Source organism: Phoenix dactylifera, chromosome 8, assembly GCF_051530095.1.
Source record: "Phoenix dactylifera cultivar Ajwa chromosome 8, Ajwa_hap1_PhDact_Kaust_v1.1, whole genome shotgun sequence".
Lineage (NCBI taxonomy): Eukaryota > Viridiplantae > Streptophyta > Magnoliopsida > Arecales > Arecaceae > Phoenix > Phoenix dactylifera.
In genome coordinates this window covers 33,832,176-33,860,035 of record NC_143197.1, presented here as the reverse complement: position 1 = coordinate 33,860,035, position 27,860 = coordinate 33,832,176, and the positions used below count along the sequence as shown (strand labels likewise).

General features: G+C 51.2%; 2 protein-coding genes across 6 annotated transcripts in view; one reads left to right on the top strand and one right to left on the bottom strand.

The window, feature by feature from the left end:
• Positions 1 to 25,403, top strand: part of ATH9 (ABC2 homolog 9) — a 49,753-nt gene extending 24,350 nt beyond the window's left edge. For 2 of the 5 annotated variants that reach the window (XM_088703799.2, XM_008787125.5), the window contains one exon: positions 252 to 726. Coding sequence is in view for 2 of the 5 variants with exons in the window: in XM_008787125.5 (XP_008785347.1) it covers positions 252 to 455 (204 nt within the window). In the remaining 3 variants the exon portion in view is untranslated. Of the gene's footprint in view, positions 1 to 251; positions 727 to 24,446; positions 24,737 to 25,054 lie in introns of those variants that run through there. The other 3 variants (XR_016396331.1, XR_016396330.1, XM_088703800.2) reach the window with 3 other exon arrangements.
• Positions 687 to 11,343, bottom strand: LOC149753089 (uncharacterized). Its single transcript, XM_089924610.1, has 3 exons — positions 11,075 to 11,343; positions 10,150 to 10,993; positions 687 to 694 (listed from the first exon to the last, which is right to left on the bottom strand). Exons 1-3 carry the CDS (start codon positions 11,279 to 11,281, stop codon positions 687 to 689), a joined length of 1,059 nt encoding a protein of 352 aa, XP_089780736.1. The 5' UTR covers positions 11,282 to 11,343.
• Positions 25,404 to 27,860: the final 2,457 nt, after the last annotated feature.

The window sequence follows — 27,860 nt, the reverse complement described above, 5'->3', positions numbered from 1 at the left end:
GTACCTAAGCTTCTAAATTGCTTGCTTGGTCATCTAGGAGAAAATAAACCTTCATTCTTTTCTTCTAAATAAGCACTAAGTATTTATAGGTAGTCATTGCTTGATGGACATTGCTGTACCCAAGCTGGAATTAAATTAGTGATATTCAACTGTAACTCCTCGGGCCTCTGAATAATTGAATCTTCATGCTCGTAGTCTTCTTGTATGGAACTCTCAGCCTTGCTGAGTTTTTGCTCCTAATTTATTGACAGTTGCAAGAGTCTTCTCTTGAAACATTTTTGATCATTGGAAGAGTCTCATCTGAAGCTGTGACTGAGGCCAAAAGAATGTTGCACAAAAGATCGATTATATGGGACCTAAGCATATGGTTGGAGCAGATGTTGCTTGAAGCTCGACTGCTCAGTATGAGGATTGCTCTGTGGCTTCTACAGCTTAAGAAGTCTTTGTTTAGCTAAAGAGCAGATAGTCAAACTTTTGACTTATTTCATCTCAATCCCACAGCTAACAAAGGGATATCATATATTTTGAGGGACCCTTTTTTCAAGAAAAACATTTGTTATTTATTTTTGAATTGCACTAGTATGATTATAATTTGTAATTATTCTTGTATTTACATTATCTATCAGACCTTCAGATCTTTTTGAAAAGAATAACCTTCAGTATTGAGGGCTATATTAGAATTATTGTCAGGTATCTGCAAAACGGAAAATACAAGGCTGTTTAAAATGGACTTGTTGGATGGAATGGATTGCCTAAACGACTATGTAACTTTCTTTTTTACTCCTATCTTAAGCCTTCCGAAGTTCTAATTGACCTTCAATTTGGTAGTCTCATTCATCATCACAGTCAGGATATGAAATACCTTGTTATCCTTAAGTGGATTTGAGCTTTAGCAATTAGCTCTAAAGCCCATGAGTTCTTATGCTTAGCATGACTATAGAGCACTTGCATAACCAAGGAGATCTATCAGGATCTCCATAGATGGATCGCATGGTTGGCATCTTAGCTGGGAGCTTCTAGCTAGTGCTGTCAAATGATTTTAGCAACTTGAGATTGCTTGAGCTCAATTTGAATCAATATCAATTTTAATGCAATTAATTCAAGTTTCAACCTAGTTTATAAGCTTGAAACCTACTTCATGCCAAGCTTGGAAGCAACCTGCTTGGACAAGCTTAACACAAAGCTTGGAGCTTGTAAGGTGCCAGAAATTATTTACGCATATATGTAACTAAGTTGCTTGAAATTATTGATTTCAGACTTGAGTAAATACTCTATTCTTCTAAGAGGAGCAAAGTCTACATCTAAACATGAAGATGGACTGTGCTCCTTTTGACAAAATATATCTAATAGTAGATATTCTAATTGAAGGTTCAAATTGTGGATTATGGTTATTGTTACGGGGGAACTTAGCCACCATGCCCCACGTGACCGGCACGCGCGCCCAGGAAGACTACGGCAGCCCCTTGATCCAGCAATCCGACCCCGAGTCGGACATCTTCGTCTCCGCAGTCCGACCCCGAGTCGGACATCTCTCGACAACGACAGGCTATTCCCCAGAGGCACGCCGCAGCCTCCTGCTCCACTACTCCCTGCAACGGTTGTATCTGGCGCTGCTCCACGATCTCCTGTAACAGCCGTACAAGGCGGAGCCCCACGACGCCCTGTAACGGCCGTGTCAGTGGCAGCTCCATCGTGCCCCACGATGACGAACCCCCCTGAAAGACCCCCCAGCCTGGTATATATGCGGCTGGGAGGAGGAGGGGGGGTAAGCAAGAACTTCCAGAGCATTCTCTTACTTGCTACTATTATCTCTCCTTCTCCTCCAATCTCCTCTGACTTGATCGTCGGAGGGCCCCCACTACCCCAGTGGTGGTGCGAGGCTTGCTTGCAGGTTTTTCGGTGGAAGGTGGAGCGCAATCAACACCAACCAAGGCAACTCAAACGGATCCCCGTTCACACCGCTGTGCCAATCGTTCTCGGTTTGGACCACCAGCAACAGTTGGCGCTAGAGGAAGGGCCCGAATCTCAGAGCGATCGTAATGGCACGGCGAGGTGGTCGTGGAGCTTCCAATGCCTCCGGTCGCGGGGCCTCTCGCGCCTCCGGCCGGGAGGCCGCTGCGTCTCCAACACATTCTCAGCAACACTCCACCGCTCCACCTCCCATTCAGATGGTCGAAGCCGCTCAGTTCGACCAGTTAGCCCAGCAGGTTCGCACCCTCGCGGAGGCAGTGCAGAACCTGCAGGGTGTGATGTCTCATGCGCCGCAGCGGGCTCAGGAGCCGCTGCTCCCTGAGCGCTCACCTGTCCTCCTCAACCCGCGCTCCTTCCTCTCCCATGGGGAGGAGCGCCGGCGCGAGGAAGATTCTCGAGCATGGTCCATTCTGCCGGGACCTTCCCATCGGAGCTGCGCGGGGTACGAGAGGCGGGCCCGGGCGTGTTCCCAGACCCCCCAGTCCTCAAGGAACCTGCGCTCCAGTCGGTCCCCCTCTCGGTGCTCCTTGTCTCCCACCCATCGGTCGCGCTCCCTGGACCGGCGGGTGGACGATCTCCACCGACAACTCCAGGTCCTGAAGGGCCACTCCAAAGATCCCTTCGCCGACTTGGAGATCTCCTCCCAGCCGGCGCTTGCCTCGAGGATCCTGCGGACCCCGAATCCGCCGGGGTTTAAAATGCCGGCGATCGAGCCCTATGACGGGGCGGCGGACCCGCGGGATCACGTCGAGAGTTTCAGGACCCTTATACTCCTCCACGGAGCATCAGATCCTCTCCTCTGCAAGGCCTTCCCGGCGACCCTCCGTGGCCCGTCAAGGGCGTGGTTCGCCGGCTTGGAGGCTAACTCAATCCAGTCCTTCGACCAGTTTACTCGCCTCTTCATCACCCATTTCGCCGTCAGTAGCCGGCGGCGACTGGTCTCCGACTCCCTCTTTGATGTCCGGCAAAACGAGGGAGAAAGCTTGCGGGATTATCTTACCCGCTTCAACAAGGCTACGCTGGAAGTCCGGAACCTGAGCCAGGAGGTGGCTCTTTCAGCCCTGAAGCGTGGCTTCCGAAAGGGCAGACTCACCTTCTCCCTAGACAAACGCCTGCCGCGGAGCTTCCCGGAGCTGTTGTCCCGGGCGAACCAGTATGCGGACGCCGAGGAGGCGGCCGCCCACCGGAGCAAGGAGGCCGCCGAGATCCCTCCAAAGCTCGGGAAGAAAAGGCGAAAAGAGGCACGCCAGAGGAGGAGCCCGACGCCTCAACGTCGGCGCAGAAGCCTGTCGCCGGCGAGGAACCACGGCGCCCTACGCCCTCGTTCTCCGCCCCGACGTTTCAACCGGTACACTCCTCTCCTGACTCCCCGGGCCCAGATCCTCATGGAAATCAAGGGGCGGGAGGACCTCCCGGTCCCGAGACAGATGAAGAAGATTCCTGGGAGGAGGCCCTCTCGGGCGTACTGTGAGTACCACCGGGACCACGGTCACGACACCGAAGACTGCTTCCAGCTTCGGGACGAGATCGAGGCTCTCATCCGCCGAGGGCGTCTCGGTCGATATGTGAACGACCGACGTCCCCCCGCAGACCCGCGTCCGGCCAACCCGGCCCCTCAGGAGCCTCGGGAGCAGAATCGACCCGTCGCGGGCGTGATCCACACTATCACTGGGGGCTGCCCCCGGCCCGAGAGGAATGCAGGGGGCTCGACTGAAGCGTCAGGGGCAGCCGTCGCAAAGAGGCAGAGGGTCGGTAATGTAATCACTTTTTGTGATGAAGATGTAAAGGGGGTTCAGACCCCCCACGATGACGCCATGGTAATCTCCCTCACTATGGCAAACTATGATGTAAGGCGTGTTCTTGTGGATAGTGGAAGCTCAGCTGATATTTTGTTTTACGAGGCCTTCCAAAAGATGAGCTTGTCCAGACAATTGTTGCACAAAACATCCACCCCCCTCATAGGATTCACTGGTGACGCTATCTCGGCCGAAGGTGTCGTTGAGCTGCCTGTGACCGCGGGCGTTGCACCCGCAGAAGCCACGGTGCGGCTCGGGTTCTTGGTCGTCCGTGTTCCCTCGGCCTACAACGCTATCCTCGGACGACCCGGATTGAACGCCCTTCGCGCGGTGGTCTCTACGTACCACTTGCTCATGCGGTTCCCCACGGCGGCCGGGATTGGAGAGGTCCGAGGTGACCAACCGACCGCAAGGCAATGTTTCCTAGCAACTCTCAAAGGGAAGAAGCCCGTAGAAGCCTTAAGCGTCGAGTCCCTCGACGCCAGAGACGAGGTGGCCTTGCGGCACGGGGAGCCGGCCGAGGGTGTGATCGAAGTTCCCCTCGAGAAAGGTCGCCCGGACAGGACGATCCGGGTCGGCGCCAATCTCGACCCGGGAGCTCGGGCCCGGTTGGTGGAATTCCTCCGAGCCAATGTCGATGTGTTTGCCTGGTCGGCGGCCGATGTACCTGGGATCGACCCGGAGGTCATTTCTCACGCCCTCAACGTCGACCCGACCCACCGACCGGTAAAACAGAAGAAGAGACACTGTGCCCCGGATCGGATCCGAGTGGTCGACCAGGAGGTAGACAAGCTCTTGGAGGCAGGATTCATAAGGGAGGTCAGCTACCCCGAATGGCTGGCAAATGTCGTACTTGTCCGGAAGGCGAGCGGAAAGTGGAGGATGTGCGTCGACTACACCGACCTGAACAAGGCATGCCCCAAGGATAGCTTTCCGCTTCCGCGGATAGACCAACTGGTCGACGCGACTTCCGGATGTCAGCTGCTGTCTTTCATGGACGCCTTCTCCGGCTACAACCAGATAATGATGGCTCCACAGGACGAGGAGAAAACTGCCTTTATAACAGACCGGGGACTGTACTGTTATAAGGTAATGCCCTTCGGTCTGAAGAATGCTGGCGCCACTTACCAGCGCCTCGTCAACAAAATCTTCAAAGAGCAAATCGGCCGGAACATGGAGATGTACGTGGACGATATGCTGGTGAAGAGCCGCCATGCAGACCAGCACATCGCGGATCTGGAGGAGACTTTCGCTACCTTGCGGAAGTTTCGCATGAAGCTGAACCCAGCGAAGTGCGCCTTTGGCGCTTCGGCCGGGAGGTTCCTCGGTTTCATTGTCAACCAGCGGGGGATTGAAGCCAACCCGGACAAAATCAAGGCCATCCAAGATATGTCCCCTCCGACCAAAGTGAAGGAGGTTCAGGAGCTCGCTGGGAGGGTCGCCGCGCTCGGACGATTTGTGGCAAAATCGGCCGAACGCTGCCAACCTTTCTTCAAGGTGTTGAAACGCCCGAAAGACTTCCTCTGGACGGCCGAATGTCAAGCAGCATTCGATCAGCTCAAGGAATACTTGGCGTCTCCTCCCCTGCTGTCCAAGCCGCAAGAAGGGGAGATGCTCTACCTCTATCTGGCGGTCTCCCCAACCGCAGTCAGTGCGGTACTGGTTCGGAAAGAGGCAAAGCTCCAGAAGCCTATGTACTACATCAGCCGGGTCCTACGGGATGCCGAGACGCGGTATACGAAGGCTGAAAAGATCGCCTTCGCGCTGCTGACCGCGACCAGGAGGCTTCGCCCCTATTTCCAGGCCCATTCTGTCACCCTCTTGACCGATCAACCGCTGCGGCAGATCCTCAGCAATCCTGAGAATGCGGGACGGCTGGTGAAGTGGGCAGTAGAACTTGGTGAGTTCGACATCCGCTACCAGCCTCGACCCGCCATCAAGGCCCAGGCGCTCGCGGATTTCCTCGCTGAGTGCACGGTGCAGGAGGCGGAACCTAGGTCGCCGGAAACACCCAGCCTCGACCTCCCGATTTGGACGCTTCACATCGATGGGTCGTCGAACCCCGAAGGTGGAGGGGCCGGGCTGGTCCTTACCAGTCCTGATGGAGTGATAGCCGAGTACGCCTTGAGGTTCGGATTGCCAGTGACCAACAACGAGGCGGAGTACGAGGCCCTAGTCACGGGACTCAAACTCACCAAGGAGCTCGGCATCCGGCGCCTGAAGGTCTTCACCGACTCCCAGCTGGTGGTCGGGCAGGTCCGTGGGGAGTTCGAGGCCCGGAACCCGGCCATGCAGAATTACGTCCGGAAGGTGCAAGCACTCATTCCCGACCTCGGCAGTGTCGACATCCAGCAGGTCCCAAGAAGTGAAAATGCCAGGGCCGACAGGTTGTCCCGCTTAGTGGGCGCAGACGCGCACAACTTGTCAAGGGCGATCTACCTGGAGACCCTGGATGCCCCGAGCATCGGCGAGGCTGGAGCGGTGATGGCGATTGATCCGGAACCGTCTTGGATGGACCCGCTTGTCGCCTACCTCGCCGAAGGGATCCTCCCTGAAGACGAAGATCAAGCTCGGCGACTTGTTATGAAGTCCGCCCACTACGTACTCTATGAAGGGAGGCTGTATCGGACCTCGTTCACCGCCCCCCTCTTAAAGTGCCTCCGCCCCTCGGAAGCGGCCTACGTCCTCGGCGAAGTCCACGAAGGCGTTTGCGGATCACACTTGGGGGCTAGGTCCTTGGCGCACAAGATCATGAGGCAAGGCTACTATTGGCCTACCTTGTTGGAGGACTCAAAGGATCATGTACGGAAATGCGACGCCTGCCAGCGCCACGCCAACGTCCAGAGAGTCCCTTCTGTCCCCTTGGCACCAATCACTGCACCCTGGCCCTTCGCCCAGTGGGGAATTGATATCCTCGGACCATTCTCCGTCGCTTCAGCTCAGCGGAAATTTTTGATTGTTGCAATCGACTACTTCACCAAGTGGGTGGAGGCAGAGCCGCTGGCTACTATCACGGAGGCGCAAGTCCGGAAGTTCGTGAAGAAGAACATCATTGTCCGATTTGGGGTACCTCGGGTCCTCATCTCGGATAATGGTCGACAGTTCGACAACAAGCATTTCCGTGACTTCTGCGAGGAGTTCGGGATCGAGCATCGGTTCACATCTGTGTCGCATCCCCAAACCAACGGCGAGGCCGAGGTCACAAATCGGACAATCCTCCAAGGAATCAAAGCGCGAATCGGTCGGACGGGGCAAGCTTGGGTCGAAGAACTCGAGAATGTCCTTTGGGCGTATCGGACCACGCATCGGACCCCTACCGGGGAGACGCCTTTCAGCCTAACCTATGGCACGGAAGCCGTTGTCCCCGTGGAGCTCGGACTCCCCTCACCTCGGGTGGCCGCACACCGACCCGAGGCCAATTCGGAGCAACTCCGAGGGAACCTGGATCTCTTGGAAGAAGCGAGGGAAATGGCGCAGGTTCGGATGGCGATGTATCAGCGGAGGGTGGCCCGATATTACAACTCCAAGGTCCGACCGAAGCTTTTCAGAATCGGAGATCTGGTGCTAAGGCGAGCTAAAGCATCTCAACCTGCGGAAGGTGGGAAGCTAGCGCCAAACTGGGAAGGCCCGTATAGGGTTCGCTGGGTAAACCGACCTGGCTCCTACCAGTTGGAGGCCCTAGATGGTCGAGAAATTCCAAGGAGCTGGAATTCCGCTAACCTGCGGATGTATTACCAGTAGAACGACAATGCCAGAAAGACAGTTCAAAAATGTATAACACTTTTCATTTCAATAATTTCTGGTTACAATGGCGTGCTCGTGTGATTACAAGGAATTCCCGGAGGGGAATTAGGGTGTAAAGAAAGTAAAGAAGAGGTGGAGACTCCGAGGAGCTGAAGATCTGGGATCCCGAAACCTCCATCCGAAGCGGCTGCAATCCCACCGGAAGTGGGTGCTTCCAACCGGAGGCGCCATCGACGTCTCACGAAAAAGACGAAGAGCCGGCGCGGATGAAGAAGAAGTGGACGAAGGAGAAGTCCACACTGCTCCTACCCAGAGGCGCCATCCACGCCTCACGAAAAAGACGAGGAGCCGCCGCAGAAGAAGCTCCCGCTGCCTCCAGGGGAACGCCACCTCCAAGGGATATTCCGGTCCTCCCCAGTGTTAGGGGAGAGAAGGGATACAAGGGAGAAGAGCATATGGAGGCGCGGTCCCGGATCAAGCGTCTGGTGCGGAGCTCAATCCGGAGGCTGAACTTCAAGGAGGGGAGACGTGATCCCGGATGAAACGCCTAGAGCGGAGTTCCGCCGGGGAGAACCTCCTTGTTGATCCCAGATGAAACGGCTAGTTGGCGGAAGTCGCGAAGGGCGCGCCTCCCGTTCCTTCGGTAGGGGTCTCTCAACCATGCGCCGGAGAGGAGGCCCACGATCCATGGCAACCTGAACAGCTCCGGCTTGGCAGGCTCCATCGCACCTGCACCTATATTTATAGCCAAACTGCGGCCCCCCGGTCGTTCCGATGCGGGTGGCTCTAATAAATGCGGGCGCATTGAATCCGGAGCCGATCCGGCTCTCGAGGCGTATCTTCCCGCGATTTCCTAAGCGTTATTCTCCTTAATCGCATTCTTTGTGCAGGACACTCCGGGTGGCCTGCACCCCTAGGTCCACATATCTCCGCTCGCGCCCAGGCCGCATCCGCCTCGAAGAACGCGCGTATCGCGGCCGCTTAACTGACACTCCTCGCAAGCAGCAACTGGCGATCCGATTTCCCAGGTAACCCCTCAATTAGCATTTAATGCCCATCTGGTGTTCCCCAGGCGACGCTTGGAGAGGAGGAGAAACACGATCGCAGCTGGCCACGGAGAAATCCCGTCGGGCGGCAAGCGACAGGCGCACGACCAGCGAGCGGAATTTCTCGAGGCTCGGCCCTCGGATGCCAGGCTAACCCGATGATCATCCCGGGAGCAGACTAGCCTGAAGACCCGACCGGTCGCCTCGGCTTGCGCCAGCCTTGGCCGACCAACGAGCGGAATTTCCCGAGGCTCGGCCCTCGGATGCCAGGCTAACCCGATGATCATCCCGGGAGCAGACTAGCCTGAAGCCCCGACCGGTCGCCTCGGCTTGCGCCAGCCTTGGCCGACCAACGAGCGGAATTTCCCGAGGCTCGGCCCTCGGATGCCAGGCTAACCCGATGATCATCCCGGGAGCAGACTAGCCTGAAGCCCCGACCGGTCGCCTCGGCTTGCGCCAGCCTTGGCCGACCAACGAGCGGAATTTCCTGAGGCCTGACAACCCTCAGATGCCAGGCTAACCCGATGATCATCCCGGGAGCAGACTAGCCTGAAGCCCCGACCGGTCGCCTCGGCTTGCGCCAGCCTTGGCCGACCAACGAGCGGAATTTTCCGAGGCTCGGCCCTCGGATGCCAGGCTAACCCGATGATCATCCCGGGAGCAGACTAGCCTGAAGCCCCGACCGGTCGCCTCGGCTTGCGCCAGCCTTGGCCGACCAACGAGCGGAATCTCCCGAGGCTTGGCCCTCGGATGCCAGGCTAACCCGATGATCATCCCGGGAGCAAACTAGCCTGAAGCCCCGACCGGTCGCCTCGGCTTGCGCCAGCCTTGGCCGACCAACGAGCGGAATTTCCTGAGGCCTAACCCTCGGATGCCTGGCTTAGCGCCGGAAGAAGTTCCTGAGGCCTAACCCTCGGATGCCTGGCCTAGCGCCGGAAGAAGTTCCTGAGGCCTAACCCTCGGATGCCTGGCCTAGCGCCGGAAGAAGTTCCTGAGGCCTAACCCTCGGATGCCTGGCCTAGCGCCGGAAGAATTTCCTGAGGCCTAACCCTCGGATGCCTGGCTTAGTGCCGGAAGAATTTCCTGAGGCCTAACCCTCGGATGCCTGGCCTAGTGCCGGAAGAATTTCCTGAGGCCTAACCCTCGGATGCCTGGCCTAGTGCCGGAAGAATTTCCTGAGGCCTAACCCTCGGATGCCTGGCTTAGCGTCGGAAGAATTTCCTGAGGCCCAACCCTCGGATGCCCGGCTTAGCGCCGGAAGAAGTTCCTGAGGCCTAACCCTCGGATGCCTGGCTTAGCGCCGGAAGAATTTCCTGAGGCCTAACCCTCAGATACCTGGCCTAGCGCCAGAAGAATTTCAAGAGTCGGGAGTCAGCGAGACGCTACCAAGAGTTAAAAAGAAGAAGGACGAAAGTGAAATGAAGAAACTCTATTTGCATTAACTTTCATTGTTTCAGGGCCGAGACCCATACAACTTGGCAAAACGCCAACACACGAAGAAAAGAATAAAAATACAGAAGGTCAGCTTGGAGGAACCCCCGGGTCGGGAACGCCGGGCACGTCCGCAGGGGGTAGGGAGGCGGTTGGAGAACCAGCAGGCAATGGCGCCGGAGAGGAGTCTAGAAGAGAGATCCCACTCAGGTCAATTTCGGGGTACTTGGCCGACACCCTTGCCAGGCCTTCCTCGAAGCCTAAGATAAAGGAGTCGGACCCCGCGTCCGACATGTCACGGACGAACTCGTCAGACTGACGATAGGCCTGTACCGCCTCCGACATATCACGGGTGAACTCAGCGGACTGACGATAAGCCTGTACCGCCTGACGCCCGATTTCCGCACTCTTCTCGGCCAGCGCCGCCTCTGCCCGCTCCATAATCTGAGCTTTCGCCTCCAAGACCTTCGCCACAATCCGGTCGTCCGCCTCGGAGGAGACCCTCAGCAGATCAGCCTGAGCCTCCTTGTGCTTCGCCTCGGCAGCAATGCGAGCAGCCTCAGCCTCCTCCAGGCGCGAATGAAGCTCCTGGTCGCTCGCGCGGGACTTCTCCAAGGCCGACTCCAATTCGCCCAGCTTGGCTTCAAGAGACCGGGTTCGGTTGCGGGCGTTGTCGGCTGACCGCTGGGCCTTCTCCCACCTCTCCCGGTAGTCGGCAGCCTTCCGGGACTGCTTCTCGGCCCGCTCCTCCGCCTTCTTGATCTCGCCCTCGAGACCCGAGGCAACCTTGAGTTGCTCCTGAGCCTCCAGCAGTTGCTTCTCGAGGGTGACGAAGCCGAGTGCCCGCTCTTCGGCCACCTGGAGCCTCATCTCGAGGTCCCTGGTCGTCCTCCCCGCCGCAGCCTGACCTCCCTCCTCTACTGCCTTCAGTTGGCTCTCGGCCCTCGCCAGAAGCCTCGCCTGTTCCTCGTAGCACTCCTCCAGGCGGATCATGTACTGGGCGAGCTAAGAGATAGGAAAAACGAGGGCGTCAGGCGGGGATCAACAGAGCCTATAAATGATGAAAGCGACCAAGAGAACACTCACCGACATGAGACAGACGCAGCTGGCAGCCCCAATGTCAGGGACCCTCATCTCCCGGACCTGCCTGCGGTCCTTCTCCAGCAGCACCGTCTTGATGAGGTTTCGGGCGCCGGCGAAAGTGAAGGCCGACCCCGACTTCTCCCCGGAGTCGGACGGTGGTTCTGCAGCCTTACCCTTACCCATCGCTTGGGGAAGAGTCATGCTGACCATGCTCGGGGCGGGGACCGCCCCTGGAATTGACAGGGTCCCGCTCGGCCGGGGCCTCGGCGCGTCCCTCCTCGTATCATCCGGAGCCGACCGAGTCGAAGGCTGGGCTGGGGACCGATCACGTCCGACCCATCCATCTCGGGCGCGCCCGGGTGATGCCTCCGGAAAAACGGTAGTCTCGGCATCGGAGGGCTGATACAGCGTCAACTGCCGGTCCGCGCCCGCGGCGTCCCCCTGATCGGTGGGTCCGGACCCGTCTGTCGGCGTCGGGGTCGCCTGCCGGCGGGACTTCCTCGCCGGTGGGGCCCCGCTCGGAGGAGCTCGCTTCTTCCTCCGGACTGCTTCCAGTAGGGACGTCCTACCGACAGCCGTTGCCTTGTCCGATCGCATGACGTCGTCGATCTCTGCAAAAAGGACGAGGTGGTCGGAGGTTGAGAAACTGAAGGAAAGAACGAGACGAAAGAGGAGAAAAGAGCTAAAAAAGAAATGGTGGCGGGCTCACGGTCAGCGGGGACCGAGCTCAGACCGACGTTCACCAAGGTATCCTCGGAAATAAGGCGAGCCACCGGGGGGAGCCGGCCCTCGGCAACCAACCCCTTCAAGACGGCGACGCCATCGGATTCCTCCCTCGACAACCTCGATAGGCCAATCGGGGACTTCATCGGCGTCTCCCAGGTTGCCCTGATTCCCCAAGAGGGATCTGCGTCAACGAAAAAGAAGCGCCCCTTCCAGCCGTGAATGGAGGTAGGAGCCTCCTTGACGAGGCCGCACCCTCGCCGCGCCGCAAAGCACCACCACCCTTTGTCCTGGGGGTGGCCGCTCAGGCCGTAGCATTCCCAAAAGACATTCAGGGTGGCGGGAACCTCGTGCATGCGGCAGAGAACCTGAAAGGCCGTCAGGGCGCGCCATGAGTTCGGCACCAGTTGCGTCGGCGCCACTCTTAAACCCCGAAGGACCTGAACGACTAAGTCCGAGGGGGGAAAGCGGAACCCGGCCTGAAGAATGCCCTCATTGATGGCAACCTTCCCTGGAGGAGGATGGGACATCCTCTCCTCAGGCCCCGGGAGCGTAACATTGCAGGCCTCGGGAAGGTGGTATCGAGCCACGAACCTATCTAGGTCTTCGGCGACCAGCTCCGACTTAATGCGGTCTGCTCTCACTTCGCCCATCCCTAATGGCCAGTGAATCTACGGTCAGGACGGGGTCAAGAAGGGGGAAAGGACCGAAACGACTGGAGTACACTAATACAAAAGGAGAAAGTATGGAGAGCCTTAAATTGAAGAATGGGGCAACTCACCGGAAGAGAAGGAAGAACGGCTCCGAGAGCGTCAAAGGAGGAGCAAGCGAACAGTCCGACGGCAATGACGGCAGCGCAAAGGAGAAACTCGAAGATGTCTGTAAAGAGAAAGGCGGACGGAGGAGGGCCCCCGGTTAAATAGGCAGAAAGGTGGGTGACGCCTCGGTGACGCCAGAGGACGCCTGGCTGCCGAAGGGTCGCTCGCGCCCCAAAGGCGAATCGACGCCATTAAGGAAGGATGTCCGCCGAAATCCTCAGACTGCCAGGTCAGCAACAACCGCCATACGCCATAAAGAAGGCGGGGAGCTCGAAGCGCGCGCGCCTCTCCGAGGGATGGCGGCAATCTCGAAGCATCACTCCCTTCACCCGTTCCCCTTCTGGTTCCAGGCTCGGAAGTGGGGGGCTACTGTTACGGGGGAACTTAGCCACCATGCCCCACGTGACCGGCACGCGTGCCCAGGAAGACTACGGCAGCCCCTTGATCCAGCAATCCGACCCCGAGTCGGACATCTTCGTCTCCGCAGCCCGACCCCGAGTCGGAAATCTCTCGACAACGACAGGCTATTCCCCAGAGGCACGCCGCAGCCTCCTGCTCCACTACTCCCTGCAACGGTTGTATCTGGCGCTGCTCCACGATCCCCTGTAACAGCCGTACAAGGCGGAGCCCCACGACGCCCTGTAACGGCCGTGTCAGTGGCAGCTCCATCGTGCCCCACGATGACGAACCCCCCTGAAAGACCCCCCAGCCTGGTATATATGCGGCTGGGAGGAGGAGGGGGGGTAAGCAAGAACTTCCAGAGCATTCTCTTACTTGCTACTATTATCTCTCCTTCTCCTTCAATCTCCTCTGACTTGATCGTCGGAGGGCCCCCACTACCCCAGTGGTGGTGCGAGGCTTGCTTGCAGGTTTTCCGGTGGAAGGTGGAGCGCAATCAACACCAACCAAGGCAACTCAAACGGATCCCCGTTCACACCGCTGTGCCAATCGTTCTCGGTTTGGACCACCAGCAACAGTGGGGGGGAGGGGGCCTTGAATTTAGTCCCACATCGGCTAGAGCGGAAAGGTTCCGTGCCTTATAATGAGGAGGGCGAAGCCTTTTCCTCACGAGGGCCCTTTTGTGGGACAAAACCGTGAGGGCAATCCCCCCGTCAGCGCTGGACGCGCGGGCCGGAAATGTCTCCCTCCGTCAGCGCTGGACGCGCGGACCGGAGCGCCCAAAGCGGACAATACCTCGTGGGGGACGCGGTCTCTTTCTGCTCGGCTCGGTTGGGACTAAGGCTGTTGCCGGGGTGAAAATCCCGCAACAGATGGCGCTAGAGGAAGGGCAAGCCTCCTCTCTCCATTGACTACCCTCCAGGACTGTGGGGGCCCGTTGGGGTAAAACCTGGCCGGAACCTTCCCGCTGGGGGGGCTATGTTGTGGGGGGGGGAGGGGGCCTTGAATTTAGTCCCACATCGGCTAGAGCGGAAAGGTTCCGTGCCTTATAATGAGGAGGGCGAAGCCTTTTCCTCACGAGGGCCCTTTTGTGGGACAAAACCGTGAGGGCAATCCCCCCGTCAGCGCTGGACGCGCGGGCCGGAAACGTCTCCCTCCGTCAGCGCTGGACGCGCGGACCGGAGCGCCCAAAGCGGACAATACCTCGTGGGGGACGCGGTCTCTTTCTGCTCGGCTCGGTTGGGACTAAGGCTGTTGCCGGGGTGAAAATCCCACAACAGTTATTATTAAAAGTACCAAGAAACCAAATACCATAAGTTTTTGAAGTCTTTAACCTATGCATATGGATACAAATGGATGGTTTTCATTATGCTAGTATGCTAAACTATGTGACAAATACTTAAATTGAAATTCCATTGTATTTATCATTATCTAAGTATGTTACAATAGATTGAGAATTAATAGATTTTAACATTTTAGATCATAGAAAGCATGATTTCACATCATTTGAACCATTCACTTCTGCATCAATTTGATGTCTAAGTTAGAGACTACCAACAAATATGTAATTTTTTTTATTCGCTAGTGTAGAGCATATGCCATATATGTGAAGAATCCTTCAATCCGTACCTATTTTATGAAAAAATAACTAGATTGCAATAAATATTATCTATGTCGATCAATTTCTATGAGCATAGTCCAATATGTTCTAATTTGACCTCTTAAATTATATATTATAGGGTACTATAATGATAATCACTTAAACTTCCGTGTCCCGTTAATCTCTTTTTTTAGAGTTAATTTCTAACAAGAATTTTTCAGTTTTCATAGAGGACTTGTGTTTTAAAGCCTGGAGAAAATGATGGGCATTCAAATTTTAGTTGAAATCAAGAACCACACTACAATACTAGTTCTAAGAAGATAAACATATATGTTTCAATAACACATTCCAACACAAGTTTTGATAAGAATATCTGCTTAATACTATCATCAGTTGCCTCCGGCTACAGCAAGATAATGAATAAGCAAATTATCTATGAAAAAATTGATAAAAACATGCATTCTTCATGTAATGTTTTAATTTGGCTTAAGATTGGATCAAGTCAAGCTTGCAATTCAGGTCAAGCATTTAACTATTCTTTTATTGCTAAAAAGTATAAAAATAAATAAATAAATATAAAATAACTATTTTTAAATAAAGAAAAAAAATCAACTTAAACATGAATTTTTTATTCAAATGACATTTAATTTCATCTAAGAAAATGATCATTCTTAAGGTGCAAGTTTATGGACTATAATTTTTAAAAATATGTATTGAATACTTCGGAACATTATAAATAATGATTTAATAAAGAAAATAATGAATCTTTAGATATAATTATACAAAAGTAGATTAAAGGAGGTGGGGCTGTTGAGATGAACAAAAACGAAACTAGTTTACATGAGGATTCATTCAATGATTTGGGAAAAGGATATTTAGGGTGAAAGAGAATAGTTTTATACAATTTGGATTTTTAGGTCAGGTTGAATTATGTCGAATCAGGTTAAGTGGAAAAATAAAAAATAAGAGCCAACATGGTTTTATATTAGGTCTGTCACGCCCCGGATCCGGTTCCGTGACACGGCCGTGCTATTGCCGACTATCGCCCACAGTAGCACGCAGCCTCATACAGGGTAACAGGTAGCCAAAAGGATTTATCCTTATATATATATATTAAAAGTTTGCAGTACAACCTTCAAGTTTGAAAACCAAAAATACAGAACTTCTAGGCTATTCATATGTACAGAAGTATATAAGCTTCTCCAAAAATACGAAGCTCTGTAACAAAATAAAAACATGTCTGATGGCGATCACTGGTGAGGATCTGAAAGAAAGCGAAACATAAACAGATGTGAGCTACACGGCTCAGTAAGTAATCCTGCATAATCCTACCGGATCAACCAGTAGACTAAACATGTAAATCAGGGTTTTGAGAAGCTGACATGCATGTTTATCTAAAAATCATCCTGGCATAATAAGTATGCAATTTAAACAAAGCAGTAGTGCAAATCACAAAATTTTTCATAAAATATGCATATGAAACCGTGCCCCCAGCATGCCGTGGTCCTTTTTCTCTCGGATGCTACTACGAAGTCCATTCGGCCACTGGCGGGGCCAGCTAGTCATTCTCGGCCACTAGCAAGGCCAGCGAAGTTATTCTCGGCCACTAGCAAGGCCAGCTCAGTTGCATTCGATCAGTAGCATCTTTGAGCCCGTTACAGTGCCTCTTGGCTAACTAAGACTTTATAAACTTACATGCATGATTAAAATATCAGTATCATCATGTCGCATACATAGCCATAGCTTCTGGGATCATGCAAGTTACTTATGCATTGTAACATATCAGGCATGAAACATATATACTTAAAATAAATGCTTAGGAAACATTAATAACATAATATGATCCATAACAGGATTAGGACAGGTTACTTACAGTGATTCGCCTTTCTCCTAGGTCTCCTGCGTCCTGGTGACGAGTCCTAAGTCACCTGGATTTTTGTCATAATAACAATATATTATTTTCTTTTCTACCTGAAATTTAGCCCAAGACTAATTCCTCTGTATTGGGGTCTTGGCTGGGCTCATAAGTCTTAATTGGCCTTCCGATTGGCCACTAAGCTTAATTCCCAGCTTAATTGGGTTTAATTTTGGTTTAATTTATAGTCTGGCTTGTCCAGACTTAGCCCAATTTGCTTGGGCTCGGGTTTAGTCAAATTTGGCTAAACCCTTTCCCTCTTTTTTTTTTTTTTCTTTGGGCTTAACGGGTTGCGGGTTCGGATTCGGATCCGACCCGCGAACCCGTTATTGGGTTCTTTCTCCCCCCTTCCAGAGGCTTCCGCCTCTTCACCTTCCCGACCCCCTCTCCCTCATCCGGCCGCTCTCTCTCTCTCTCTCTCTCTCTCTCTTTTCTCTCCGTCGTCTCCACCGAAACCATACCTCCGGCCGGATCTGCCGCCTCCTCCTCCTTCCGACCTTCACCGAACCCTCCCCGGCCAGATCTACCAGCCCGGAGTGGTGCTTCCCCTTCGGGGCGGCGACGGTGGGAGGCCGGCCCTTTCCCTCTCCTTCGAAGTGATGCCGGAGGAGAGGAGAAGAGCCGGGAGGTGGGATCGAGGCCGATCTCCTCCGGGAGAACTTCTCCGGCTCCGACCACGGCGGGGTAAGGCCGTGGTCCGCGGTAAGTGCCCCCTCTTTTTTTTTTCTTTACTTTGTTCTTCTTCCTCTTCCGTTTTCTTCTTTTTTCTTTTTTTTTTTTTTTTTTTTTTTGTGGGAGTCTCGCCACCACCTCTCGGCCGGCGGAGAGGTGGGGCTCGGCTGGGGCTCGGCTGAGGCTGGCGGCCTTGAGGCCGCGTTGGTCGCCGGCACGGCAGACCCGGCGGCCCTTGGCTGCCCCTCAGCCCTAGGGCAGCCACGGCCGGGGCCTGTCACCCGCAGGCCGAGTCCGGCTGGGCTCGGCCCGGGTGGCGTGGGCTCGGCTTGGGCCGTTCTCAGGCCGGCCCGCGGCCTGTTGGTCCGGCCCGCAGCCTGTGGGTCCGGCCCACGGCCCTCCTCCTGTTCTTCTCTCCCGTGCCGGTCTCCTTCTCTCTCTCTGTGCCAGTCTCCTCCCCTCTGTTTCATCAGTGAAACAGAGGGGAGAATACCCTACAGAGGGGTATCTCCACTCCTAAAATTTTATTATTTAACCTAAGGGCCACTTACCTGGATTTTTGCTGGTTACCGTTGGGCCGTTCCTCCCCCTCGTAGTCCCTCCTTCCTCTTGGAGCTTCAGGGCTCTTCCGCCTTAGGCTCCAGGGCTTCGACTCTCTCTCTTTCAGTGTTCTTGGGGGCCTCCGACTTAGGGTTGCCGGCAGGGACTTAAATAGTGGTTTAGAAGATGAGACCCCCCCCTCTGAGAGGTCCCATCCGTTCCATGCCTCCCCTCTCCGGGAATGGCCGCCGTCCCCCCTGTCTCCGGTGCGCCGGCATCGGCTGCCAGCAGGGGTGGGGGTCACCCTTCCCTGTCGGTCTTATACCTTCGTACTGGCTACAGTATGATTTTTTTTTTTTTTTATAATAATCATTATACTGGCTACAGTAAAATTTGGGCCCAACCCTTAACTGGGCCTATTTTTCTATTGGGCCTAGTAGGTTGTGGGCCCGGACATTACATTCTTCCCCCCTTAAATAAATTTCGTCCTCGAAATTAAACATACCTTGGTTCTCGAAGAGCTGAGGGTAGCGTTGTCGCATCTCTTCCTCCAATTCCCAGGTAGCTTCCCTTTCAGTGTGGTTGGTCCACTGGACTTTAACGTAGGGAATGGTGCGCCTTCGGAGGATTTGCTCTTTTCTGTCTATGATGCACAGGGGAGCCTCCTCATAGGTTAAATCTTTATTTAATTGCAGAGGCTCAGGTGGCACCACATGGCTGGGATCCGGAACGTACCTCCGTAACAAGGAGACGTGAAAGACGTTGTGTACGCCTGATAGCTCTGAAGGTAGGGCCAATTTGTAGGCAACTTTGCCTATTCTAGCAAGAACCTCAAATGGGCCAATGTAGCGAGGACTTAATTTGCCGTGTCTTCCGAATCGGGTAATACCCTTTGATGGTGAAATTTTTAGGAAGACAAAGTTCCCCTCCAAAAATTCCAAGGCCCTTCTTCCTCTGTCAGCCCATCTTTTCTGTCTATCCTGGGCAGCCTGAAGCCTTTGCTTAATTAGTAGTACCTTGTCTCTGGTGTGCTGGACCAGTTCAGGTCCTAGCATTTTCCGCTCCCCGACATCATCCTAGTGTAAGGGGGATCGGCATCTTCTCCCATAGAGAGCTTCGTATGGGGCCATCTGGATACTGGAATGGTAGCTATTGTTATAAGCAAATTCCACCAGTGGTATGTGACTATCCCAGTTTCCACCTAGGTCCACAGTGCAAGCCCTCAGCATGTCTTCCAGAGTTTGGATTGTCCGCTCTGACTGGCCGTCAGTCTGGGGGTGGTATGCTGTACTGAGCCTCAGTCCGGTACCCATGGCCTTCTGAAAGCTTTTCCAGAATCTGGACACGAATCGGGGGTCACGATCAGAAATGATACTCACTGGTACTCCGTGCAGGCGTACAATCTCATCGATGTATAATTGGGCCAGCTTATCTAAAGGAGTACCAATTCTGAATGGCAGAAAATGAGCTGATTTTGTAAGGCGATCAACAATCACCCACACTGCATCATTCTTTCTCACCGTTTTGGGGAGTCCTGTAACAAAATCCATCGTGATGTGCTCCCACTTCCATTCCGGAATTTCTATTGGTTCCAGCAACCCTGCTGGCCTCTGGTGCTCTGCTTTTACTAGCTGACAGGTCAAGCATCGGGCCACAAACTCAGCTATTTCTCTCTTCATCCCCTTCCACCAGTAATGTTCCCGAAGGTCCCAGTACATTTTAGTACTGCCTGGGTGAATAGAGAAACGGGATTGGTGGGCTTCTTCCATGATTTCCCTTTTTAGGTCAACATTTGCCGGTACACACAGTCGGTGGCCAAACCTTAGAGTGCCATCTGGGTGCATTTGGAGTTCGGGTCGCAACCCTTTCTCCACTTCATCCTTGAGCTGGCAAATGTGCTCATCAGACTGCTGGGCAACCTTTATTCTATCGATCAAGGTTGGTTGTATACTCAAGGCGGCCAGCAAAATTTTTGTAGTTTGGGTAACCACCTCAACCTGCATTTTATCGAGATCCTTCTGAATCTGTGGTTGAGTGGTGAGTAAAGCGGCGGAGCTTATAACTGACTTTCTACTTAGGGCATCCGCCACCACGTTGGCCTTTCCTGGGTGGTATTTAATACTCAGGTCATAATCCTTCAAGAGTTCCAACCACCTTCTTTGCCTCATATTCAATTCCTTCTGGGTGAATATATACTTCAGGCTCTTGTGGTCGGTGTACACATCACAGTGTTCGCCATACAAATAATGTCTCCAAAGTTTCAAGGCGAACACTACTGCGGCCAACTCTAGGTCGTGTGTCGGGTAATTCTGTTCATAGGGTTTCAGCTGTCTCGAGGCATAGGCTACCACCTTGCCATCTTGCATCAGCACACAGCCTAGCCCGTTCTTGGAAGCATCACTGTAGATGGTAAATTCTCCAGTTAAGGACGGTAATGTCAAAATTGGGGCAGAAACTAACCTTTGTTTAAGCTCCTGGAAGCTCCTCTCACACTTGCCGTCCCAGATAAACTTGGCCCGTTTCTTAGTCAACTGGGTCAAGGGGGTAGCTATTTTGGAGAACCCTTCCACAAATCGCCGGTAATACCCGGCTAATCCCAAAAAGCTTCTTATTTCCTTGGCGTTGGTGGGACGAGGCCAATCCACCACCGCTTCTATCTTCTTGGGGTCCACTGACACTCCTTCCTTGGAGATTATATGGCCGAGGAACGCCACACTGTCCAGCCAGAACTCACATTTGTTCAGCTTGGCGTACAGCCTCTTCTCTCGAAGGATTTGTAGCACTATCCTCAAATGGTCTTCATGTTCCTTCCGGCTCTTTGAGTATATCAAAATGTCATCGATAAAAACTATCACGAACTGATCCAAATATTGTTTAAAGACTCTGTTCATCAAGTCCATAAATGCAGCCGGGGCATTGGTCAGTCCAAAAGGCATAACCAGAAATTCATAATGCCCATACCTGGTTCGAAATGCAGTTTTTGGCACATCCTCAGATTTGATCTTCAGCTGATGGTAGCCTGACCTCAAATCTATCTTGGAGAAGACTTGGGCGCCTTGCAGCTGATCAAACAGGTCATCGATCCGAGGTAGGGGATATTTGTTCTTTATGGTTATCTTGTTCAATTCCCGGTAATCGATGCATAGCCGCATACTCCCGTCTTTCTTTTTCACAAATAGGACAGGAGCTCCCCATGGCGACGCACTGGGCTGGATGAACTTTTTATCCAGGAGTTCTTATAGTTGTACCTTCAATTCCCTTAACTCAGCAGGGGCCATCCGGTAAGGAGCCTTGGAGACTGGCCCCTCTCCTGGTGCGAGGTCGATTGTGAATTCGATCTCTCGGTCTGGGGGTAATCCTGGTAATTCCTCCGAAAAGACATCCGGATATTCTCTGACTACTGGAATATCTTCCAGTTTGGTCTCTTTCTGGGTATCCATTACACAGGCCAGATAGGCCTTACACCCTTTTCTCACAGCCTTTCCAGCTTTCAAGGCGGAAATAAAGTGTAGTGTAGGAGCATCTTGAAGGGGTATATCGCCCTGAAAGAAAAATTCTTGCTCCCCAGGTATCCGAAATACCACCCTCTTGTGGTAACAATCAATGTGGGCGTGATACCGTGACCTCCAGTCCATGCCCAAGATAATATCAAAGTCTTGCATGTCAAGCTGTAAAAGATTTGTCTCTAATTCTTTTTCTATCCTTTTCCTTAGGCATTTTATGGTTATTCTATTGTTTAACCTATTGCTCTGATACCACTAGGTGTCACGCCCCGGATCCGGTTCCGTGACACGGCCGTGCTATTGCCGACTATCGCCCACAGTAGCACGCAGCCTCATACAGGGTAACAGGTAGCCAAAAGGATTTATCCTTATATATATATATTAAAAGTTTGCAGTACAACCTTCAAGTTTGAAAACCAAAAATACAGAACTTCTAGGCTATTCATATGTACAGAAGTATATAAGCTTCTCCAAAAATACGAAGCTCTGTAACAAAATAAAAACATGTCTGATGGCGATCACTGGTGAGGATCTGAAAGAAAGCGAAACATAAACAGATGTGAGCTACACGGCTCAGTAAGTAATCCTGCATAATCCTACCGGATCAACCAGTAGACTAAACATGTAAATCAGGGTTTTGAGAAGCTGACATGCATGTTTATCTAAAAATCATCCTGGCATAATAAGTATGCAATTTAAACAAAGCAGTAGTGCAAATCACAAAATTTTTCATAAAATATGCATATGAAACCGTGCCCCCAGCATGCCGTGGTCCTTTTTCTCTCGGATGCTACTACGAAGTCCATTCGGCCACTGGCGGGGCCAGCTAGTCATTCTCGGCCACTAGCAAGGCCAGCGAAGTTATTCTCGGCCACTAGCAAGGCCAGCTCAGTTGCATTCGATCAGTAGCATCTTTGAGCCCGTTACAGTGCCTCTTGGCTAACTAAGACTTTATAAACTTACATGCATGATTAAAATATCAGTATCATCATGTCGCATACATAGCCATAGCTTCTGGGATCATGCAAGTTACTTATGCATTGTAACATATCAGGCATGAAACATATATACTTAAAATAAATGCTTAGGAAACATTAATAACATAATATGATCCATAACAGGATTAGGACAGGTTACTTACAGTGATTCGCCTTTCTCCTAGGTCTCCTGCGTCCTGGTGACGAGTCCTAAGTCACCTGGATTTTTGTCATAATAACAATATATTATTTTCTTTTCTACCTGAAATTTAGCCCAAGACTAATTCCTCTGTATTGGGGTCTTGGCTGGGCTCATAAGTCTTAATTGGCCTTCCGATTGGCCACTAAGCTTAATTCCCAGCTTAATTGGGTTTAATTTTGGTTTAATTTATAGTCTGGCTTGTCCAGACTTAGCCCAATTTGCTTGGGCTCGGGTTTAGTCAAATTTGGCTAAACCCTTTCCCTCTTTTTTTTTTTTTTTTCTTTGGGCTTAACGGGTTGCGGGTTCGGATTCGGATCCGACCCGCGAACCCGTTATTGGGTTCTTTCTCCCCCCTTCCAGAGGCTTCCGCCTCTTCACCTTCCCGACCCCCTCTCCCTCATCCGGCTGCTCTCTCTCTCTATCTCTCTCTCTCTTTTCTCTCCGTCGTCTCCACCGAAACCATACCTCCGGCCGGATCTGCCGCCTCCTCCTCCTTCCGACCTTCACCGAACCCTCCCCGGCCAGATCTACCAGCCCGGAGTGGTGCTTCCCCTTCGGGGCAGCGACGGTGGGAGGCCGGCCCTTTCCCTCTCCTTCGAAGTGATGCCGGAGGAGAGGAGAAGAGCCGGGAGGTGGGATCGAGGCCGATCTCCTCCGGGAGAACTTCTCCGGCTCCGACCACGGCGGGGTAAGGCCGTGGTCCGCGGTAAGTGCCCCCTCTTTTTTTTTTCTTTACTTTGTTCTTCTTCCTCTTCCGTTTTCTTCTTTTTTTTTTTTTTTTTTTTTTTGTGGGAGTCTCGCCACCACCTCTCGGCCGGCGGAGAGGTGGGGCTCGGCTGGGGCTCGGCTGAGGCTGGCGGCCTTGAGGCCGCGTTGGTCGCCGGCACGGCAGACCCGGCGGCCCTTGGCTGCCCCTCAGCCCTAGGGCAGCCACGGCCGGGGCCTGTCACCCGCAGGCCGAGTCCGGCTGGGCTCGGCCCGGGTGGCGTGGGCTCGGCTTGGGCCGTTCTCAGGCCGGCCCGCGGCCTGTTGGTCCGGCCCGCAGCCTGTGGGTCCGGCCCACGGCCCTCCTCCTGTTCTTCTCTCCCGTGCCGGTCTCCTTCTCTCTCTGTGCCAGTCTCCTCCCCTCTGTTTCATCAGTGAAACAGAGGGGAGAATACCCTACAGAGGGGTATCTCCACTCCTAAAATTTTATTATTTAACCTAAGGGCCACTTACCTGGATTTTTGCTGGTTACCGTTGGGCCGTTCCTCCCCCTCGTAGTCCCTCCTTCCTCTTGGAGCTTCAGGGCTCTTCCGCCTTAGGCTCCAGGGCTTCGACTCTCTCTCTTTCAGTGTTCTTGGGGGCCTCCGACTTAGGGTTGCCGGCAGGGACTTAAATAGTGGTTTAGAAGATGAGACCCCCCCCCTCTGAGAGGTCCCATCCGTTCCATGCCTCCCCTCTCCGGGAATGGCCGCCGTCCCCCCTGTCTCCGGTGCGCCGGCATCGGCTGCCAGCAGGGGTGGGGGTCACCCTTCCCTGTCGGTCTTATCCCTTCGTACTGGCTACAGTATGATTTTTTTTTTTTTTTTATAATAATCATTATACTGGCTACAGTAAAATTTGGGCCCAACCCTTAACTGGGCCTATTTTTCTATTGGGCCTAGTAGGTTGTGGGCCCGGACATTACAGGGTCTCTTTTCTGACCCCGACCTAACCCATAGATCTTCAAATCGGTTGAGTTCTTTCCATTTGAAGCCCTATGTGCGTGGAAGAGAACCTTGCACCCTAGACACTCAATTGCATCTTATCCCATTAGCCTGTTCAACAACTATTCAGTACCAGCATAAGTACTCAGGTTAGATTCACATGTGAAGGATAGTTATTAATTACTACATAGGAATTGTTGGAAATTTTTGAATTTAAAATATTGGACTTTGGAATCGTAATGCAAGCGTTACGTGGACTTCGATTTCGAAATTGAATTTAAAATTTGAAAGGGCTATAATGTCTCGACTGACCAGCGCACCTAATGTAAATGTTACAGATCTTAACGTACTCAAATTGGCGGACCATGAGGTGCCAGCACTAGCACGCTGTTATGAGGGCCATTATGAGCCGGTGAGCCCTTTTTAGCTTAAGCCTTTTTTTTTTTTTTTGCTTAATAGGCCTCTCCTATAGTTACCTGGAGCAGACCTATTGAGGTCCTATGCTACTAAGTTTGGTCAAGCTTCCCACGCAATCGTGCTCCTAAGAGGAGGATCGAACCAACTTGGATTTGTTGTACCTCGGCGAAAATCTCACAATAGATGTGCCCAAAGAGGTAAATTTCATTCTAATTTTGTATTTACATTGTTGTTCCTAAAGTTATTATTATTGTATTAATTGCTACGAACCACGCCGCTAACAATCTGAGAATGAATTTGATTTTCTTGGAAATTGCAGCTTTTTGCAAACTTGCAAAATATACTCACTTTTGTTTTAGTTACATAGTATTAGTAACTATCACCTTCTCCTTTAAAAAGCCTTATGTCTTTACAAAATCAGTTTTCAAAGAAAACCCATGTTGCCACTTTACTTCCATATTAGACTTCAAAATCTTAATGTAAGGATTACACTAACTTTGATTTCGACTTTGAATTTGAAATTTGAAAGGGCTATATCTCAGCTGACTGGTGCACCGTATACGTTGTGGATCTTTACACGCACATGCTGGGAGGCCATTATGAGGCACAACAGGCCATCATTTATTGTGAGAGCCATTGAGGCCTTTGTGAGCCTCTCATTCACCAATGACCAGCTGTTCCTTTTTCTTTTGGGAAATTACGGATTACCCAAGGCACAATTTCACCAAGCCACATGGGGTTCAAAGGTAGTACTTAATCTACCAGAGGTCAGATTCGTCAGCTTCCATCGTGCTCCATTACACATCCTCTTCAACCATCCATCATAGGTACATACAGGTCTTTTTATATTTCCTCTCTTTTCCATCCAACAACTCCTCTCTCCTCTCTCCTCTCTCCTCTCTCCTCTCTCCTCTCTCCTCTCTCCTCTTATAAACTCTCTCCTCCCTCCCTTCAACAACGCATCCATTCAGCCTTATCCCATCTAGCGAGTGGAAAAGGATCGCCTCACCATTTCCCATTCTTCACTAAATAGAGAAAGAAATAAACAAAAGGATATTATGCATGTGGGAGAGTTTGCAATGGCTACTTCGAGTGGCATAGAGTACTTCAAGATCGATGTGGAGGCGGCCATGGGGCACTTCTCATGGCTCTCCAACGGGGCACTTCTCATGGCTCTCCAATGCAAACATCGTGGAGGACAAAGGAAGCTCCTATATATGGGCCACCATTGATGTGGAAATTTCTTTTACACATTTTTTTAGTCTTAATTGTTTTGTTTTTGAGTGTTTTGTATGTTCTTAGCTCATTTGTCTAGAATTTAGGTGTCTTTTACATTTATTTAATTCTTGAAAATTCTTGGTATTTTGCAGGTGTTTAATTATTGAATTCGGTTGAAATTGGGCTGGTCTAGTCAACTCAGAACACTGTTCGGTTTTTAGATTCTAACTGGAGCTACAGACCTCCTTTTTATATATTGTTTATCTTACTGCAAAGATAAGATGTAGACCTAAAACTTTTATGATCACAAAACCAAGTTCTACCTTTTTGAAGTCCAAAACATGACCGAAATGGAGAAGTCCAAATCTGTCCAGAATTTTACTGCGACCCAAACCCTATTTCGGTTTTTAGCTTGTATGTGGAGTTATATAAGTCAGAATAATGTAAACCTAGGTGCATTGGAAAGATGAGAACGAGATCTAAAATTTTCGTGAAGGGTCCAACTCCAAAGTATATCATTTTGGTGCTCTACATCCAGCTGGGAGTTGCATCTAAAAATCAGCCTAGAATTCCGGATTTCAGCTAGCAGATAGGAAGGAAATCTGTTTTAAAATTCAAAAAAAGAAATTCCGATAAGAGGAGGGGGCCAGCAGATACGAAGAGGAGGACAAGCAGATAAAAAAAATGCAGAAAATCTGAAATTCTGAGAGGAGGAAAAGCTAGAAAATCCGAGAGGAAGAAAAAACTGAAATTATGGGAGAAAGAACGGAACAGAGAATTTTTGCAAATACAGAGTTCTTTTCCTTTCTCCTATATATATATTTTTTTATTTTTTTTATTTGCTGAATTATTATTAAGAATGTTGAATGCGAATTTATGTTTGAGAAATAATTGGATTGATTTATTAATTATGATTTGCTAGTTTTCTTATCCTAGGGCTAGGACGTAGTCATTGAATTGTTGATATGAATTGAGTATGGTTGTATTGAATATCTTTTGTTAATTGCAATTTGATGATTTCGGTTTTCATTCTTGCAATTTACTGGCCATGAATTGCATGCTTAAGATGTTGAATGAAGTAACGAAAGTTGAAGTTCAATATTAGTTGGTGAATTTATCAAACATTAATGGTGTAGTTTAGAAATAAATGCACACCCTAGTGACCTACAATCAAGAATTTCACAGATCATAATGAATTTATATTAATTTCTATGATCACGAAAATAGACATAGGATTAATATAGGTATAGGTGTTATGCCTTGAAAGAGGATATCACATAAAAAAAAAAGGGATTCAGTCATTGTAATTAGCAGAATATTAACAATCAGATTTAAATTCATTGAAGGAATTCAATTGATGAAATCCAAGCCCTAGGAACCTTTCATATTTGATTTTTTCAGGTCAAGAAATTGCAGTCAGTCACATCAATTTGGGGTTGTCTAAATAATATAGAAAATTTATAAATTGGTACTTAAATCGTCTCCTTGTGGAAACGATACTCTTTTTGCCCTATTCTACTTGTCATGACCCATGCACTTGTGGTAGAGTCTAGGGACTATCAAGTTTTTGGCGCCGTTGCCGGGAAGGATTGTTTTTAATATCAATACAAATAATTTTCTGCATTAATTTAGACTGTTTTGTTCTTTTTGTTAATTTACGTTTTCTATATTTAGTGTATGCCACGAAACTGTGAATTAATTGAGCCTTTTGATCTAGAAATTGAGAGAACTCTATGAGCATTAAGAAAACAACAAAGATTAGAGCTAAAGCAAAAACAAGCAGTAGCCATGGCAGATAACCAAGATAACCAGAATAAAAGGTTGTTGAGTGACTATGCCGTGCCGAATGTCAATGGTGCCCAACCCAGTATTGTGAGACCTATAGTCAATGCTAATAATTTTGAGATTAAGCCTGGTCTCATCCAGATGGTGCAGCAGGAGCAGTTTGGTGGAGGACCTGCTGAGGATCCACATGCACACCTTGCCGATTTCTTGGATATTTGTGATACAATCAAGATGAATGGAGTTAGTGATGATGCTATTCGACTCCAACTTTTTCCATTTTCTCTAAAGGATAAAGCCAAGGCCTGGTTGAATTCCAAAGCGCCCAACTCTTT

Excerpts from the sequence above, each read along its gene's own strand:
- LOC149753089 (XM_089924610.1), bottom strand. The coding sequence starts at position 11,281 with ATGGTCAGCATGACTCTTCCCCAAGCGATGGGTAAGGGTAAGGCTGCA. Across the intron at positions 10,994-11,074 it reads GCTGCGTCTGTCTCATGTCG|CTCGCCCAGTACATGATCCG; the intron begins GTGAGTGTTCTC and ends CCTATCTCTTAG.